The sequence below is a fragment of the Ostrinia nubilalis genome, chromosome 16 (genome assembly GCF_963855985.1).
Source record: "Ostrinia nubilalis chromosome 16, ilOstNubi1.1, whole genome shotgun sequence".
In the NCBI taxonomy this organism is placed as follows: Eukaryota; Metazoa; Arthropoda; class Insecta; order Lepidoptera; family Crambidae; genus Ostrinia; species Ostrinia nubilalis.
In genome coordinates, this window is record NC_087103.1 from 14,634,810 (window position 1) to 14,654,551 (window position 19,742).

At 36.8% G+C, this 19,742-nt stretch overlaps 1 protein-coding gene across 1 annotated transcript in view; it reads left to right on the top strand.

The window, feature by feature from the left end:
• The first annotated feature begins 10,254 nt into the window (after positions 1-10,254).
• The window catches only part of LOC135079465 (fibrillin-2-like), a 62,352-nt gene continuing 52,864 nt past the window's right edge, over positions 10,255-19,742 (top strand). The window contains exon 1 of the mRNA XM_063974125.1: positions 10,255-10,405. Within this exon, the coding sequence (XP_063830195.1) occupies positions 10,403-10,405 (3 nt within the window). The 5' untranslated portion in view covers positions 10,255-10,402. The remainder of the gene's footprint in view (positions 10,406-19,742) is intronic.

Below are 19,742 nucleotides of genomic sequence, written 5' to 3' on the forward strand. Positions count from 1 at the left end.
AAAACTTAATGAGGGCTATCGTTTTTATACTTAACAGTTGGCACCCCTGGCGATTGACAGGACCTTACTCTACAGTGGCGCCATCTTGATGAGTGCAAATGCTTGATGTCCTCCTACCACTTTAGCGCTCACAAGTTGGCGCCACTGTCTTCGCTACTAGCAAGTGACAGGACCTTACTCTACAGTGGCGCTAACTGGTGAGCGCTAAAACGATAGCCCTCAACAATTAAGTATGACAGTCACTAAACCACAAAAACTATGCTATTATTATACTTGTAATGTAACTAGTCTTTGTCCACGGGGTACGTAGAATTCAGTATATTTCTATACAAAATAGGTATTATTAATTTTTAGCTTTTCACTTAAAATGTAAACTTGATGAGGAGCCTATTCTTCGCTAATACACTTTTCCGAAGTAGATTGAACTTAGTGATGTGCATAAAACTTTAGACCAACGAGCCATTTCAGCCTTAGTTCGATCGTTTTAACCAAATAACGTCTACTATTGGACAAAAGTCTCTAAGGATTTCCACAACGACCTTCACCAGATTATTGGTCCACCTAGTGGGAGGCCTGTCCACACTACGTTTTCCGGCCCTTGATCACCACTCGAGAACTTTCAGCTTTTTAGTTATAAATGCTAATTTGGAGGAGATTAGAAATGATTCAATCCTCTTTATGATCGAGGTAGAGTTTAGAGTTTTGACCATGGAAAGATGAAAAACTTTATATTTATAAAATTTTCCTAAGTAAGAAATGACCTGCTGAGTGGAGCCAGGATAATTAGTAAATGCTTAACCACCTTAATTTGGCACGCACCGTAAGTATTTAGCCAAAACATAGGTACATGCCGCATTCCAGTGGAAGCCTGAACACATAGTAACGTTTTTGCAATCTTATCTTGTTCTCGGGTTAATCTCTTGATGACGGCGAATATTTCGCGCGGGACGTCATCGAAATTAGAGCTTTAGCCTTTATGTGAGCAGCATGTGCCAGCAGACATATTAGAGCCGTAAGTGTTTGCATGAGTTGTTCAGATGTTCCTTTAGTTTTGTACACAAGGAAGTTGAAACATCTAAACAAAAAGGTTTTGCCTTTGGGTTTTGAGGTGTTAATCCTACATAATGCTGTAGGCTGTAGTAATGCTGGCATCTAAGTTAAAATCATATTTAAAAAATAGAACCTTTGGGGATATGAATATCTCGATCGCCATTAATGCTACGCCCTATAAAGCTACGAAAATCTTGAGTTCTGAAATTAAAAGAAAGAAAGTAACACCTACCTTCCTATTAGTTACTTTTGCATTATTTTGTTTGGCATGGTGACATACGTGACATACTCGTAGCAACTTTATGAGGAACCTTCCATAATAATAAAGTTATATGTACATATAGCTTAGTATGTAGAGTCAGTTAAAGTTATTTCAGAAGATGAGACATCTGTACATGATAGTGAAGTAATCTTTTATTTTAATCGTTTAGTCACTGCAGGCTACCTTCTGTGTATAAAGCGAATTTGCCCAGGTGTCCCGGTTGTCGTCGAGTTAATTACATTTAAATAATTTCGAGGATGTCACGCCTTTAATAGCGAAGCCCAAACATGACTGAGTGACGGATAACAATGTCATGTAGATTTTATAGCGACGCATATAAGAACCTTGGGGCATAAAGATGAGGCTATATTGCCCTATAGTAACGGGTATTAACTAGTTCATTCGATCACTAAAACATAGATTATACGAAGTTATTTATAGTTTAATAGTGGTATTAATTTCTCGTTTCATCTTAGTGGAATTAACTTTGGACAAAAAGTGATTAAAGCCTTTATCTACTAGCAAATAGTTAACCGTACTTATTAGGTAGAGTCCGACGTCATAGCAGCGCGGGCAGTAAAATATTTAAATTAAATTAAATTAAAAATTGTTTATTTCTGTAAATCATTTACAATAAAGTTACCGGGGTCTCCCAGAAAGTAATCGTAAGATACTTGTGTTGGGAGTACCTCGCTCTTCCACCTTAGTTACAAATTAGATTTACGTGATAGATTTGCTAGTAGTAATAACATTGTTAAGTACACAAGGTTATAATTAAGGTAAGTGTGCATGGGTGTGATGTGTATGTATGTAAATGTGAGGTAAGTGTGCTTAGGTGTGATATGAGTATATGTTTGTAAATGTTGAGTATGTGAGTATGGGTGTGATGCGAGTATAAAATATGTATGTAAATGTGAGGTAAGTGTACATGGGTGTGGTGTGTATGTATGTAAATGTGAGGTAAATATGCATGGGTGTAATGTGAGTATATGTATGTAAATGTGAGGTAAGTGTACATGGGTGTGATGAGAGTATAAAATATGTATGTAGATGTGAGGCAAATGTGCATGGGTGTGATGTGTATGTTATGTTGTGTGTCAATTTCAACTTCAACTAATTCTTACAAAAATATTTTCCACCTCAACGTAATCGAGTGTAAAAAGCCAATCAGTGAGACATTTCTTACACTCAAACAGTAACTTGGGGTAAATATTAAGAATGCGATTAATTTTATTATAAACGTGGGGGGCTTGGGATAAGTTTTGCCGAGTGGCAAAGACAGTTCGCGAAGGATAGGTAGGGGCCACGATATCGCACCTTCTTTTACTGAGTTTAGCATTATCAAGAGGTAGCGTTTTATGATATCTTAGTGTCAAATGCAAAATATATAGTTTCCTGACAGTAAGTAGTTTAGAGGTTTTATATAGGGCATCGGTAGAGAATCTAAAGGGCTTACAGTACATTACCTTAATCAGGGACCTTTGAGCTCGTTCTAATAATTTATTTACATTTTTCAACATATTTTCTTTACATTTTTCACCAAACAATGCTGCGAAATCTTGCAGCTCAAGCGAATAACTTTTATTATGACGAATTTCTATCTTTCATCTCCCTACCGGCTTCCCAGGTCAACACCCTATAATATGCATAGTTCAGCACATACTTCTTTATTAGTTTACGACGTCGTATTAGACTGAAACCATAACACTATGCGTGAAAGGTGAACGTCCTTGCGGCGAGGAAGCGCTGTCGATCTGGTCGAAGTGTAGTCGAACTGGTCGAAGTAGGTGATCGAAGACAAAGAGCCAGCTGCACAGGTGTCCATGAGACGGCGGGTCAACATTGAATATAGGTCACAGACTACCATGCTATGTCATAGATCAAGAGTACAGATGTTGCGTTATTGGCTACACTATGCCTATATGGTTCGTCCTTGCTGGTGTAATTACCGACCCAGGCATTGGCAGGGTCAAGATTGAACGTAGATCGCTGAATAAAAAAAAATTATTAAATAACTAACTTTGTAAAACAAAATATCGGAATGGAACATGGACTTTTATGAGAGAGAGGATCAACGCCAAAATATAATATACCTGCCATAGATCACACAGCCAAATAGGTTGACCATAGATCAAACGTGAAGGTGACATCTATTTCGCCGTAATATCATACTGGTTATTTAGTTAAATAAACACTGTTTTTAGTTCACTGTTGTTTTATTTTCTCTTACAATTACACAGACATGTTTTTTACCACAGACAATCAAGAAGTTTTTTTTTTTTTTTTATTACGGTCCGATCATATAGGGAATAATCCATCCATACCGCCGCCCAAGGACGATTACAGTCCTTCAAGATAGAGGAATGAATAGACACCAATCTAATAATCTAGTTGGAATCATCCAGGGGTAGAGGGCACAATTTGGCAATTGGCCTTTTAAAAATACCGTCTTTATACCTTAAAGAAACAACTCGAGTTACCCCATCTGCACCTGGGTGCTTCCGAACAACACGCCCCAAAAGCCATTTTCCAGGAGGAAGTCTATCATCCTTTACTAATACAACGGTACCTATAGCGATTTCCGGCTGATCTTTGTTCCATTTGTAACGATGTTGCAAGGTTGTCAAATATTCATTCTGCCATCGCTGCCATAAACATTGTACCATACGTTGAATTATATGCCACCGATGCAAAGGGCTAAGTTTTACGTCCACTAAAGATGGTTCCGGTACACCAATTAAAGGTTCCCCAATAAGGAAATGTCCCGGAGTTAAGGGAGCTTCATCAAGAGTAGAATTTACTATAGTAAGAGGGCGGGAATTAACGCAAGCTTCCACTTGGGTTAAGAGCGTAGAAAACTCTTCATAAGTAAGTAAAGTTTGTCCGATTACGCGTTTTAGATGTCCTTTAACACTTTTAACTCCTGACTCCCAAAGCCCTCCGAAATGAGGTGAACTAGGAGGTATAAAGTACCAAGTCGTTTTGTCATTAGCCAAAAGTTCCGAAATTTCTGCAACGAGTTTAGATTTTGAGTCATGAAAGGCAATGCTTAAGTCGCGAGACGCGCCTACAAAATTGGTGCCGTGATCACTCCAAATTTCCTTGCAGTGGCCACGACGGGCAGTAAAACGTCTAAAAGCAGCAATAAAGGCAGCTGACGTCAGGTCAGTAACCAGTTCTAGATGAATGGCTTTTGTGACGGTACATACGAATAAGCAAATGTACACTTTACAAGTTCTCTTACATCTACCAGGATACAATTTCATGGCAAACGGGCCAGCAAAATCTACACCACTAGTTAAAAATGGACGACTTGGTTTGACACGAAACTTAGGAAGATCTGCCATAAATGGCACAGAGGGATTAGCTCTCTGTTTAAAACATGGTACACATTTTGAAAGTACACTTTTAACTAGATTTTTGACTCTAATTATCCAAAATTTTTGTTTAATAACATTCAAAGTGAGTTGATTTCCTCCATGTAAAGATTTCAGATGTGCATTTAACACAATAAGTTTAGAAAGATTAGAATCGTTACTCAAAATAATAGGATTTTTCATATTATCTGAAATCTCTGCATTGGCAAGTCGACCACCGACACGAACTATACCATTAATATCTAAGTATGGATTAAGTACACGCAATTTACTTGATTGGTGAACTCGCTTACCCTGTGACAGGCAAGAAATTTCCTCATGAAACGAATCCGATTGAGACATCATAATGCATCTGTTAAAAGCGTCGTCAAGCTCCATAGAACTCAGATAAGCGGGTTCATCAAACAGTGTCCTATTTATTTTTGATTTACACAGTTTAATAAATCTCAAACAATAAGCAGTTACACGTATCAATTTTGAGAGAGTTGACCATCGTTTCAAATAAGAAATAGTATCAGCATTTTCAAAAACATTCACATTCGCTTCTACTTTAGTTTTAACTTTCATTTCCAAATCAGTGACTGGGACTACATTCTCATGGTTTACAATTGGATTACAATTTTGTAAAAATTGTGGGCCATTCCACCACAGGTCTGACTGCTGCAAATCACTTGGGTATACTCCACGTGAAGTCAGATCGGCTGGATTATTCGCGGAACTAACATGATGCCACTGGTTACTATTTGTAAGTGTCAAAATCTCTGAAGTACGATTAGCGACAAAGGTAGTCTATGTAATTGGTGTTTTACGCAGCCAAGCCAGAACTATGGTTGAATCTGTCCAAGCATAGATGTTTTCATTTGGTATATTAAGTATAGTTTTAACATGTTGTATCAAATTTGCTACGAGAACTGCACCACAGAGTTCGAGACGAGGGAGTGAAACTTGTTTGACAGGTGCAACTTTCGATTTGGCCATAACAAGATAAACTTTAACTGCATCACTGTCCCAAACTCGGAGATACACAACTCCAGCATAAGCAGCACAGGAAGCATCACTAAATCCATGCAGTTCCAATTTCATTGTACTATTAGAGATTCCAAGCCATCTTGGGAACTGAATGGTTTCAGCGTGTGTGAAACGATTAACATAATTAATCCATTCTTGTTTCAAATCATTAGGTAACTCTTCGTCCCAATCCAAGCCAGCTAACCACAGTTTTTGCATAAAGATTTTAAGGGTTATTATACTTGGTGTTAGCCAACCTAGTGGGTCGAAGGTTTTTGCAATGGTAGATAATACATTTCGTTTGGTGATATTATCATTTACAAAATTTACACATATGTTCAATTCAAAATTATCTGTTTGTGAGTTCCATGTAATACCCAAAGTTTTCAGGGTATCTTCAACTTTTATATGGACTTCATTTTGTAGTTCTTTGTCATGATCAGGAATTTGTGATAGTACTGCTTTACTATTTGATGCCCATTTGTGTAGAGGGAAACCACCGCGTGCTAACAACTCAGTCAATCGTTTTTGAAGGACAGCAGCATCATCTTCACTGGATGCCCCGGTCATCAGATCATCCATGTACAGATCAGTTTTCAAAATTTCTGCTTCTATAGGAAAATCATGCTTTTCATCTTCAGCGAGTTGGTGAAGTGTGCGTATGGCTAAAAAGGGAGCGCATGATGTTCCATAAGTTACGGTGAGTAGTCTATATTCCTGTATCGGTTGTGATGGGCATTCTCGCCACAGTATTCTCTGGTAGTCCACATCATCTTTGGATACTAATATCTGTCTGTACATTTTTTGAATGTCAGCTACTAAACAGAATTTATGTTGTCTCCATCTTGTAATTAAGTCTCTGACATCTTGTTGTAATGGGTATCCAATCAAAAGTTCTTCGTTTAACGATTTTCCTTTTTCAGGTACAGCACTTCCGTCGAAGACAACTCGCAGCTACGTGCTCAAGCTTGTCGGCCGGAGGACAGCGTGGTGAGGTAAGTAGTGACGTTTCTCTATTTTCTTCTCATTTTCAGGTACTATCATCATGTGACCTTGTGATTCATATTGTTTCATGAATTTGTGATAATCTTCCTTGAAGTCTTCGTTGCGTGTGAAACGTTTTTCCATATGTTGCAAGCGGTTAACAGCAAGGAACTCAACATCACCGAGGTTTGTGGGTGGATCATCTTTGAACGGTAAAGACACAATGTAACGTCCATCATCATTGCGCTTGTGAGTAGCCTTAAAATGTTCTTCACATTGTAATTCCAATTCTGTCATTGGTTTCTTGTACTGTATATTCTCTTCAATTTCCCAGAATTGTCTCAATAATTGATCTACTTCCAATTTTGTGTGAGTAACTACCATGTTGTGTTCTAGTGTTGCCGCATCAGTTTGTGAGGCTCTTCCAGAAATCAACCAACCCAGACGAGAGTTGAGTGCGATGAGTGAATTATACTTGCGAAGACCTTGTAGCAGGATGTGAGCATGCACGTCGGCACCAAGTAAGACGTCGATAGATCCTGGCTTGTGAAAGTTTGGATCAGCTAGATCCAACTGCATGTGTGAGGGCCAAGTATCTTGTGGGAATTCACGAGACGGCAGCAATGAAGTGAGTTTCTTGAGTACGTATGCATTCACTTCAAATGTGGATGTTTCACATTTTGTGGAGTGTATTGTGAGTTTCACCATAGATTTTGTAGTGACCACTGATGAGTTTGATATGCCGGAGATTTTGCCAATAACAGGAGTGCGGTCAAGATTCAATAATTGTGCAGCTGCTTCGGAGATAAAGGAGCCCTGTGACCCTTGGTCAATAAGAGCTCTCAGTGTATAAGTATCACTGTTCCTAGACTCGACCTTTATTTCAGCGGTTGCTAATATAACTAAGTCATCATTTGTTTCAGCCTTCAAGTTGACACTGAGATTGCAAGAAGCGCCAGATTCAGTATCATTTTCCTTTGCTGTAGATTTGTTACTTTCAGGTTTCTCGGTGTTATTCGTTTGTGAAGGTCTTGTGAAATGTAGTAAGGTATGATGTCTACGTCCACATTTTTTGCAATTCGTGCTTTGTCTGCAATGTGACACAGAGTGACCTTTTATTAAGCAATTGAAGCATATGTTGTTTTTCTTGACATAATCTTGGCGTTCAGAAACAGGTAATGCAGAAAACTCTTTACAGTGGCAAATGTAATGATTCTGTGAGCAGTAAGTACAAGTGCTTTCGACTTCAGTGGCAAAACTTTTCACTGTAGTTGTCTTTGGTGTATGCTGAACAGATTTTGATACATCTTTTTTATAAACTTCTCGAGGTTGTGAAAGATTGACCATTTCCATTGTTCGAAATCGTTTTTCAAGGAAGTTACTTAGTTCTTCATATGTGGGAATATTTGTAGAATTTTCTAAAGACTGTTCCCAAAGTTTGTGAGATTCTATGTCTAACTTTGAGACTATGATATGTACCACTATTGCATTCCAGGAATCTATCTCTATGTTTTTTAGTGAGGTAAGACATTGGCTAGTATTATCTAATAAATCTTTAATACCTTTGGCAGACTCTGTTGTTAGTTTTTTCTGCGATAGAAATCTACTGAGAATATTATTCACAATCACTCGCTTATTTTCATATCTTTCATTTAGCTTTTTCCATGCATCATCATAGTTAGCCTCAGTTAATGAATAATTTTTGAGTAACTGTTCGGCTTCTCCTGATAAACTGGATTTTAGATAATGATGTTTTTCAATTTTCGTTAAGCGATCATTGCAATGTATTAGTGAGATAAAAAGGTCTCTATAACTCATCCATGCATTATAATCTCCTGAAAATTGCGGTATCGTTATTGATGGGAGTTTTGGTCTCATTTTTGAAATCTCAGCAGAGGTTATGTCAAGCTCACTAACTGTGGTTGTGGTTGATGTAATATCATATTTCTTGTCTTTTAGCCATGTTTTCAGATCTAAGTAATTTTCCTCTGTGCATTCGTAGTTTTTCTCAATGTCGAAATTATAATCTTTTTTTGAGGTTTCGTTGTTTATTATTGCTGTCAATGACTCGTAACTTTTAGTGTACTCACACCAATAATCTCTCAATGCTTCCAAGCGGGTGTCGATATAACCTTTTGTTCTCTTGTCTTTAGGTGATTTTCTCGTATTGGTGGAAAGTTTCTCAATCTTTGTAGAGTTTTGGTTCATCACCATGATGTGTTTTGTTACACGTTCCGCCATTTTCACAAACTCGTATTTTATAGTTATATTCCACTTTGACACTGATTTCAACAATAATTACACTTTACTTTGATTACTATCCGGTTCTCAGAAGGACCATTTGGTTATTTAGTTAAATAAACACTGTTTTTAGTTCACTGTTGTTTTATTTTCTCTTACAATTACACAGACATGTTTTTTACCACAGACAATCAAGAAGTTTTTTTTTATTTTTATTACGGTCCGATCATATAGGGAATAATCCATCCACATACTTACTTGTTCCTTCTATCTTGAAGCTGTATGACATTGGTGTCAATCTTCAAGGGCCATCGATGCTGAAAATTTTAACGAAAACACATCTGTGAGAGAGAGAGACTCTTTATTGTCATTGAATTATGAAAACGTTTTTCTTTTTAAACCTTGATAATCATTACTTTTATGCACTTTTAGAAAATTTAAAATTATTGAAATTGAGCTCTAAGTATAATCTTTAGTCAAAAATTCGGCTCTACAAACGACATTTTTCGTTTATTGTTTTAATCTATGAGAGCTACTATAAACACATTTTTAAAGTTTAATACAATGATCATATGTGACGCAGATGCTCGAATTACACATACTTTAAGAATTTATTTGAAGGTTACATGGCGAATCATATGCAAGTGAATAAATAGACCATACATAATATTAAAAACCTACATAACTACTTAGTTTATGATGAAGTATGGAAAATTTGAGCGGAAATAATTTAGTTTATATTATAAAAGAATACAAGTATACGTAATCAATATTATAATACGCAGCTTAAAGCAGGTTAAGAGTCCATGCTAATAATGTAGAGCCATTAATCTGAATGTTTAACTTAGTCACTTACTGAACGTTTAACGTAGAGGACGAGAAACAAAAGTGGTCTTATTGTTATACCCCGTAGAACACCTTAAACAACTACTCAAAAGTTATTGGTATGTAAAATTAGAAATAAATAAGAAAACATAACATTTAAGAAAGTGCGTAGAATTTGCTCATAAGTTTATTTTATTGAACTTTCATAAGCTTCATAGGGAATCACCTAATGCAAAGAAATATAACCCATACCAATCAAATGAGAGGATGTCTAAAACTACGAGCACGATCGTAACTCAACAAGTGCAAACCATAAATCCGATAGCGGCGAATCAGAGGCATCGAGTACACAAACCACGAGCTTTAAAACGAGCGCAATAAACAAACATTTAGGTAAAGAATAGCTACTAATAACGTAACGGAAGCAGCATCGATCTAAGTGGTTGGGCAAATGTGCGCGCGCGCCGGATTCATTGATAACGCTCGAAATCGCGAGCGGAGTCGGTCGCCTGTCAGCTCAGTCGAGAGCGCGCCGCCGAGACGAGCGCCCGGTGCAGGCGCGAACGTGTGTGACCCCAGCCCCAGCCTAGCCCCAGCCCAGCCCCAGCCCCACCAGCCCCACTAGCGGCCAGCCCCCCGGCTTGGAAACTGTGGCATGGTAACGTGACCTTAGCCAGGATTTAATTTAATACCGCCCGGACGGATCCTGGGCGCTTGCCGCCTATTGTCTCGAATAGGTCTAGAGATAGGTATCGTATTACGTAATGTCACTGAAAAAACTTTTCGTGTATTTTTAAAGTTAAAATTAATTTAATTTTCATAAGATTTGTGAAAATATTTTTTGGTAGAGCTTTCAAATTTTCATTTCAAAGTTAATCATCACGCACATGGGTCATGTTTAAATTATTATTTGATTCCAAGTTTCAGTAAAAGTAATTTCTAATTCCTAGAAATAATATAGAATAACAACTATCGTCATCTCTTACTCGTAGTTGTTGTCAACAACAACTCTTGGAAGCTCTTAAGTTCGTGATAAGTAGTTGATAAAAAATCTCATAAAATGTGTGAAACATGTGGTGGTGGGATGTTTGTGATGCCAAACCGGGCCAGGGTTAGCAGCAGCGTTATCGGAGGAGGAACCGCGAAGGCTGTGCTTGCGCAACGGGCGTATCGCGTCCGTCGCTAAATTCCCTTGTGTGGGAATCCTGTGCTCATTATTATGTTACAATTCATTTATTCGCTCTGATATACCTATTGCCATTGTGATTGTCTGTGTTTCAGTTTCTGTCAGAACTTTTTTGTACGAGAAATTATTGTAGAGCTTTTCTACTGACTCATTGTATCATCTTCTGTTGATATTTTGGTATTCATCTCTCTAACCATCTAATTCGAAGTCCAAAGGAGGAGGGCCAAATACGTTTTTTAAAAAGATCAGACTACTCTTAAGATAAATGTCTAAGTTTAGAAAAAATATAACTGCAAGTTGTTAATTAAACACAAAAACACTACTGCAACGGGGACAAGTTTCTAAAAGCTTTGATGACTGCAAGCAAATATGTATTTACTTGATAAAAAAACAATGTTTTCTAAATAAAGTTTTTACCCAAACTTTTGCGGATGCTAAGTCAAATAAGAATATATTACGAAAGTGGCAAGAACACGCGAATTAACCAAACAAACATGGCATGGTTTAATCAATCTCAAAAATAAACTTGGACTAGTTTGTATGAACGAGGATTGTAGTTAACGAAATGTTGTTGTGATCAAAGTTTCGTAAGCTTTCTTTGACGTCAGCCACTGGACTGAAACCCATTTCGAGCTTTTTGTAAACAATGATTTACATTCTCATGTTTATGATTTAAAACAGTCGGGAAAAGTTAACTGGCTGTTAATTTTTCTTTTATTTGCGTTGAAATGCTTCAACGAGTACCGTAATCGAAATGTACAACTTCAAATGTCTGTAGACCTTAATATCGGGATCATTTATTAATTAAAATCTCGTCAAATGCTTAGTTTCTAATAGTAATCTGTGTTATAAACATTGTGATGATATTATTCGTAGCCTCTATGTCGTGTTGATTAAATTCGCGACTTTTGACTCGACACACATTCGTACACATTGACACGAAGAAGTAGTGGGATTATTATCTGTTTCGTATTGATGTTATTCGGTAACATGAATAGCTAAAATGTTACAACTAAATATGCCTATCTTCTCTCAAATTCATTGAGGAAGAAGATAAGTGAGATCCATAAGAGATTTACAATTATAATTAAATTAGTACATACCTACATTATTGCCCTAGATTTACGAGTTTAAACGTCGTCTAGAAACTATTACTTACGAAACTATACTAATCCAATTTGCTGATATTACTTTTCGTTTAAAGTAATGATCATATAAATGGAATAAGATCGTGATCAGTTAAGTAAGATTTTCTTGTACTTATTATTCAAGCATGTTAAATATAATAGGAATAAGATTAACAGCATGAAGAGTCTAGTATGTCGTCCTCTAACAGAATTTGTCCTAAGTAGGTAATTTATCATCCAGATATAAGGCATCAAGTCATTGATCATTAGATTTTCCAAGCCTCGATCCTGACTGAGTATTTGCAACCTGTTTGTTGTGACAAAGTTCGAAGATTAATGTTGCGGTCGACATTGGCCTGCGCGCGCAAACTAATTCCCCATTGTGTCTGTCGTTACAAATCATAGTCGATCGTTAAGCAGGCACATTGTGACCACTATAAAACTTTAGGGCCCAAAGCGACGCTTACGCAACGCAATTTTACACATCATTGTTGTTAATAGCAATTCAACTGTTACTAGGCCGCGTTTGATGGAAACGATAAATTATTTCAACGATAAATAATAACGGAATAGATGTAAAGCTGTAGTTAGAAAGTTCAAGTCACTGAAGATAACACAACCCTACTTATGGTAGAGTCGTAACTCTAAGGTAAACTTTGAAAAGTTTCCTTTTTTGTAAAATATTTTTTAGAAGTTACTAAAATTAGCATAATTCTCGAATTAAAATTTAAACAAGCAGTTATTCTAAAAGTTGTGAGAGCACGTTTTTAGCTTTTTTACACTTAATTTACTAACTAAGTTTAAGAACTTCAAAACTAAAATTAACTTGACGAGCCTTACTATGTACTTTTCTTTTCACGCCCCATTTTTTTACCTAAAATACATTAACGTAGTCTTCCATTGGTTAATCCTTTAAATCTCTTATTTCAGTCTGATAACGAAGTGCACAGTTCGCAACTCTACATAAACCCGTTTTCATCAACACTTAGTTAATATTTATCCACATAGGAACTGCAAATAAATAGGCTACGAGATACATGTTCCTGGAGTATCAAGTATCTAGGATCAGCCCATTTCAGCACAGGCCTCCATTGAGCGACGAGGAAGCGCGGGCACTTATGCGCGCGCGCACAACAGGCCTTTCTAGTGATCGATGCGCAGCTAGATTTAACGCGGCAGTCATATTGAGATTAAAGCCTTGTTCGCACTAGTTGCGTGATGAGTAGAGCAACTCGCCATTAGTTATAACTAATCGCTACTGACCAAAAAATCGTTCGCACCTTGGTTGAGTACAGTTTACAATACAAGTAACTTGTGGTTTTTGTATGAACTCCACTAAACTCTACTCGTTTAGCAAGTAAGCAGGGTGGTAGAGGGTGCTACTCGCCTGTCAAAATAAAACAAAATGGATTGGCTCGACTGAACGATAATAGTAAACTACTCGACAAAATTTTGTTGTTCGGACACGTTTAGCTATTAATTACACCACTCGCCACTCGTCTAAATTTCTCGACTAATGCGAACGAGGCTTAGGCCCTGTTTCCACTAAAGCAGAGAAGAAAGGATAATGTTTGAATATCCAATCAGATTTCCGAACTGAAGCTGAGCTTGTGTGGAAATGACAAAATCTGATTGGTCACTCAAATACATCTCCTCTCTTCTCCGCTTTGGTGGAAACTGGGCCTTAACGCGGGAATCAAATATGTAGGTACGAGATTGGTGGAAATGGATGTAATGCAAGGCGAGGAGTGAGATGTTGTTTTGTTAGCGGTTATTGATATTCATATTTCAGAGCATTTCAGCACTCTGGAAATGACTGACTGCGGTGTAAGCTGTGGTATTTATTCTTAGAACTAATGAACGTAGACGTATCATTATGTTGGAAACTCTTGTTAAAGAAAAATGGTGTTAACTTCAAAACAGCCTGAGGACAGAATCGACCAGTAGTCACTAGTCATAGAAGATATTGGATACAGATGAAGGCCAGTTGTAGAGGCCTATTATCAGGTGTGGATAAATTCATAGTTAATTGATTGATGACAATAGAAAGTACCTACATCATTCTGCCTACGCATGTAACAACTTAAAACCGTTCTTAGATCCAACTCTGTCACTAACTCTACCAAAATTTCAAAGAAATCCTAGGTATTACACTAATCGTGTTCAGACTTCAGTCTAGTGCTAGGAATCCGTAGAAGTCTACCACTTGACACCTTAGGGATTTCTGACTTTTAAGCCTTTTAGCTACATTTTACATTTACTTACTTTAGTATAATCGAAGAATAATATCGCCTTATTTAAAACCTTCAATTCAGAACAGCGCCTGTTATTTATTGGCTATATTTTATCTTCATGCTTCGTACATCTGTTTAAATATTATGTAGTTAATATCGTTGGATCGACCTTGACCTAAATTTGGTCTGGTGCCCTAATCTCCATTATGTACCTACACGTGGTTCAAGTTGTGTGAAGTGTTTTAGAAGAATAGATAATTCATTAAATAGATAATTGATTTAAAAAGCAGCATGAATATTGAGATAGATCACGTTTTAAATTTTAAATAAAAAAATAAAAAGAAGTAGAGTTTCTCTGATCCCAAAGATCTGATTAGAAATCATCCCTGTATTATTTTTATCCCTAATTTTTCAACCTGAAATAACTTTTATATGAAACTCTTGTATAGTCTAGTCATAAAATACTGCAGAATTGAGATAACAAGTGAATGCAAAATATTTTTTTCAAAGAGTTCCAAGTTTCGCGTCAAAATTTTATTGCTAGCCAGCATTATAATTTAGATCCACAAAGAAGTTTTAAAACCAATATTAACTAAGCAGTACAAAAAATGTTTCATTCAAAAAGCTCTAAACCGAATTAAACAACCCCTAATCTACTTTCGCTAAAGGAATTTATAACTAATCGAAATGGGGCACCTCCAATGGTAATTCCGAGTCCCTAAATTAATTAGCTTGCTCGCTCTAATTAAGAAAGATTAGTGTCAGATTCTTAACCGAATAATAGTTGAAACGGGGTCGTCGCACGGCGGCGTTGTGTTTACCTGCCCGTGTTGTCCCATAGTTCGTGATAACCACTATCAATCAAAGTGATTGATGCGCCATGACACTTTTTGAGTTTTATTCTGCAAGTAAATGAGGACGGAGCCTTGGCGTTTTTATTTGCACATCATCATAGAGACGACAGACGTGAGTGGTGTAATATTCGCCTTTTTTGTTTAAAGTATAAGACTTTGTTTTGTTTGTGATTTTACTGTGTAGTTATTTATCACAACATGCAAATCATAAAATAATTTATCAATATTTATCCTTAATTGTAACGGTATTTCATTCTAACAATGCTATTTCAGGTTTTTTACATGTAGGTAATTGTTGGTAATTAAATCAAACTTTCGTAGTAAAAGAACCAAAAGACCCGACTCTAAAAAGTTTGTAATAATTTAATTTATTTTTAAATGACTGGCACTTTGAAAAAAAATTAGAAATAAAAAGTAAAAATGACAAATATTTCACTGTTATAAAAACAAATGACTGTCTTGATGTTCTTTTTAATCCGTTGTGTGAACGATTAGAAACAAACTTTAAATTAGTAATTTGAATGTTGCTACGGGTTTTTAGAAGTTATTTTAAAATCAGGTAAGATTCGGAAATTAATTCGTATTGTTGTTATTTCAGTAGGTATGTAATTATGCAGATTTTTGAAAATCCCACTTGCTGATCTGGCGTGTTAAATACGATTTTGTTTGTTTTAAATAAATTTGGAATATAATAGGAACTCATATTGCTATCGCGGTTTATTTGTGAACGTAAAACAGAAGTAGAAAGAAAAATATGTGGCTAGGCCTGCATTACCGCGAGTTACGACATTCTTACAAAAGTGAGTAGGAAACAGTACTCCACACAAAGCTCAAAACTAGTTTTTCGATGGAAACAGAGATTGATTAATCGATCGAGCTGTCAGTGTCAGTCAATGGCGCCCGTTCGTCTGAGGTTCGACGACTTCGAACAAGCACAAACATCTATATTGTTTTGAAGTGATCCCGGGGAGCGTGTGGGATATTGTTTCTAACGATGCGTCGGATAAAACGATATAGGGACTGGATGTAAGTGTGATTTAGACATGTAATGGTATTGCGCAATGGCTGATCAGTTGGAATGCATTTGGGTTTTTTTATCGGAGAAATAATAAATTATGCTACAGTAGTATCGTCGACACAGAGTCACGGACATAGAGTCACAAGCTATGGATTAAAGTTGCGATTATTTTTTCAAATCGTTGAAGTCTGAAAAAACTTTTAAGAAAATAATTTTGGAAAACGTGTGCTTCAAAACACGTAAGAGCTTAATTTTCCTTTTCCCAATATATTCGTTTAAAAATTATTAGCTTTTAAATCATCTAAAAACGTATAAATAGGTTCACAATTTTCTTCTATAGTGCACGACTATTTTGTACAAGGCCTTTTGTGTCTGTAGGTATGTTTACAAAGATGTTGGCTGTGTGGAAGTTCTGTAGATTCTATTATTAATTTTGTAAAATTAACTCGTGTTTTCTTTTAGTAATACTCGTGGGGCACGTTTGTGGTACTTACTTTCTTATTTTTCAATTTGAATCCAAAGACCAAATGTATACTGACTGTACTATGTTTTGTTTAAGTTGACCAGTGAACTTCATCTAACACCAGCCAGTAGTGATAGAATAATTAAAATGCTTTCAATCATCAAGCCACTGGCCATGTGCTTTCATGTTCGTGACAAAATCTGTTGAGGCCGGTGACTCATCGTCCTAGCTAAATATTTATTAGTCTGCAGTCCTGTTAGGGCCCGCTTGTTTTAATGAGTTTGTCTCCTATGTTAACAACGTTGAGGAAAACATTTTATATTTTACTAAACTTTAACGATGCTCCTAGTCTTAGTTCATGTAGAGCGAAACAAAGATACGGGACTATTCCCACCTGTCGTTCCCACCGCTGCAATTCCTGTGTAACCAGGATCTAAAGCTTGGCCGCCAATAAAAACCAAATAAGTGAAGGTCAAGTTTATCCAGGGAGACATAAAGATAGTGGGACCCTGCAAAAAGTGTAATACAACGGCTTCTGACATAAGTCACTGATGCATAGAAAAGACCAAAGGCAGTAAATTGTACTAATGCCTGAATTTTTGCCCATTTTTGTAATAAATAAAGTTTTTACGAACTTAGTTTTGTCATGATTAATACAGTAACAGTTTTAGTTCCTACATATTTTACCTATTTCTGACCTGTTCCTACCACAGACAGCGTGGTAGAATTACAATGCCGATGTAAAATTAACCTCGCTCGATAAATAAGGACAGTAAATCTAATCTCAGTTACCGTAACCGATTATTGGAGAGGTGGCATTAATAAGCCTTCGGGGCATCCCGTAAATAAGAATGTTAATTAATAAGGGTGCGTGCTTATGGGTGGCCAGCCGAATTGATTCTCTATGCTTTACATGGCGCCCGGTTGATAAATTGTCCATGGTAATGCGGATGGCGGCTACTTTGAATGTAGAGCTGCGGAGTTGGTTCGGTTTTGTTACTGATCTCTTGAAAAATACTAAAAGTATCTCAGATTTATGTTGTAACGCTATTTTGAAATAAAATTGTGTCTATCTTAATGCAATGTGGTGTCTTTAGTACTATATGGCAGTGTGACTCTGTCATAGCTGCTCACAAGCCACATAATTTAAGTTTATTTCTGTAAGTTCCTGAAGCGATTCCGTTGTTCAGTTCGCAGCACGTTAACAAACGCTCAATTGAGGGCAGTCCTTACGCTGTGTGCGGACATGGTGCAGTGTTTAAAGACAGTAATCAACAACAATTATGATCGCGTAATAGGCTATTAGTCTTTGGAACTATTTAGTGAAGATGGATTTATCACTTTTTATTTTGCTAGTAAGTCTACAACATAAAACTAGAGGTGTTAATTTATGGCAAAATCATGTTAATAAGGTTATTTAGCCGCTCTAAATATTATTCGTTTGAGACTAAAACAGATATCTCCAAAATCAACCTAATTGTAGAGTAACGAGGCAACTTACTCTTCTCTAAGAAGATATTTTTCTTGACAGATTGAGAGATTCTGCTAATAAACTAAAAACTTCTAAGCCCTTTTCGATTCCGCTGGGTTCCCGTTAGATCGGGCTGTACGAGCGTCGATTAATCCCTGGTCGTCAGCGATCACGAGCTGCCCGGCGCACCTATAAGACGTTGACGAATAATTCCCCGCTAATGCACGCGCGCGATCGCGCTGTAGGCAGGGAGATAGCGTGCACGATTCACGAGTTATAGACCTCACTTCGGAGAAGATACAGCGCGAGATACACTATCTGAGGTAACGGTTGTCAAAACAATAAAACACTCGCGGTTGTTAGTCTGTTAAGTTACGGATAGTTGGAAAACGGGCATTAGTGCTTACTTTGGCTCTACTTTTAGGTACACGTAAATTGATGGGTCCAATTATAATAAAGAATTCATATTCTATGTGTCAGACGTAAGCCGATTAAGTATGCTCTATAAATTCGTTTAATAGCAGCATTTACAAATCGCAGTGCTTTTCAGTTCTAAGATCGTCTCTATTATCCATGAGGTAGGTGACATAAAATGAGGAGTTAGTTTGTAAAGTTCACAAGGATACAAAAATATTATTATTAATTTGCTTGACAGATATGTAAAATGTAAAAATTAACGCCCAAGAAGGCCATTATCGCTTTTTCCCGAATGTCTATCTCCGAGCCTACGCGGCGCACGCGTGCCGATCACCGGTGCCGCGCGTTTTGACATATCATCGTAACTCATCGCGCCCAATAAGCGACACTTGACAGTGATCCGGGCCGACTGTACACAATCGTTTGCGGCACGCATTGTACTGTGTAGAGTCAGTACTATTCTAAATGCAGCTCTTTACATGTTGTGGGATTTGTAACGAACGTCTCAGTTTCAAGTTTATTTACTAATACTTTATTTAATGCTGATAAATTTTTGCGAGCCACCAAACCATACTACTGGAATGACTCTATGATGTCTTCTAGCTAATGATGATGACTCTTTTGCTATGCTTGTCTTTTAAAACATCTCTACATAATTTACATAGCAAGGAGAGTCATGTACGTTTATTTCTACGTACTCGAAGGGTTCGTTTTCGTTTTCGTTTCGTTTCAGCCAAATGACGTCCACTGCTGGACAAAGGGTATCATGTATTATTAGTATAATTCAAAGTTCTGTATGTTGTGAATAATGGTTATCATAGTGTAATAAATAAATTAAATTAAATTAATCATTATCTTAAACCACTTCCGTAGTAGCAGCTACTCTATTACTTGTAGAGTAATCTATTTCAGGCGTAATTAAATAGTAATTTGTATTTAATTATAGGCTGGGTAGACCTGAGATTATCCTGAAACCAGTATCCACGATAATAAGTTGGAGGTAGTAGTAAGAGCAATAAATCTTTTCTATGTCCAAAACGACCAGATCTTTAGTTGTGTTTCAGTGCTCCTAAATTATCAACTATTACCTGTTTAATTACCTCACCAAATCTCGTTTTGGTCACATTGTCGTACAAAAAAGGTAAGGCCACCTTGACCTATTCTTGCTTTTCAAATCCACTTTATAAGAGTCATGAATTTATAGCTAACACCAACCAATTTTGCA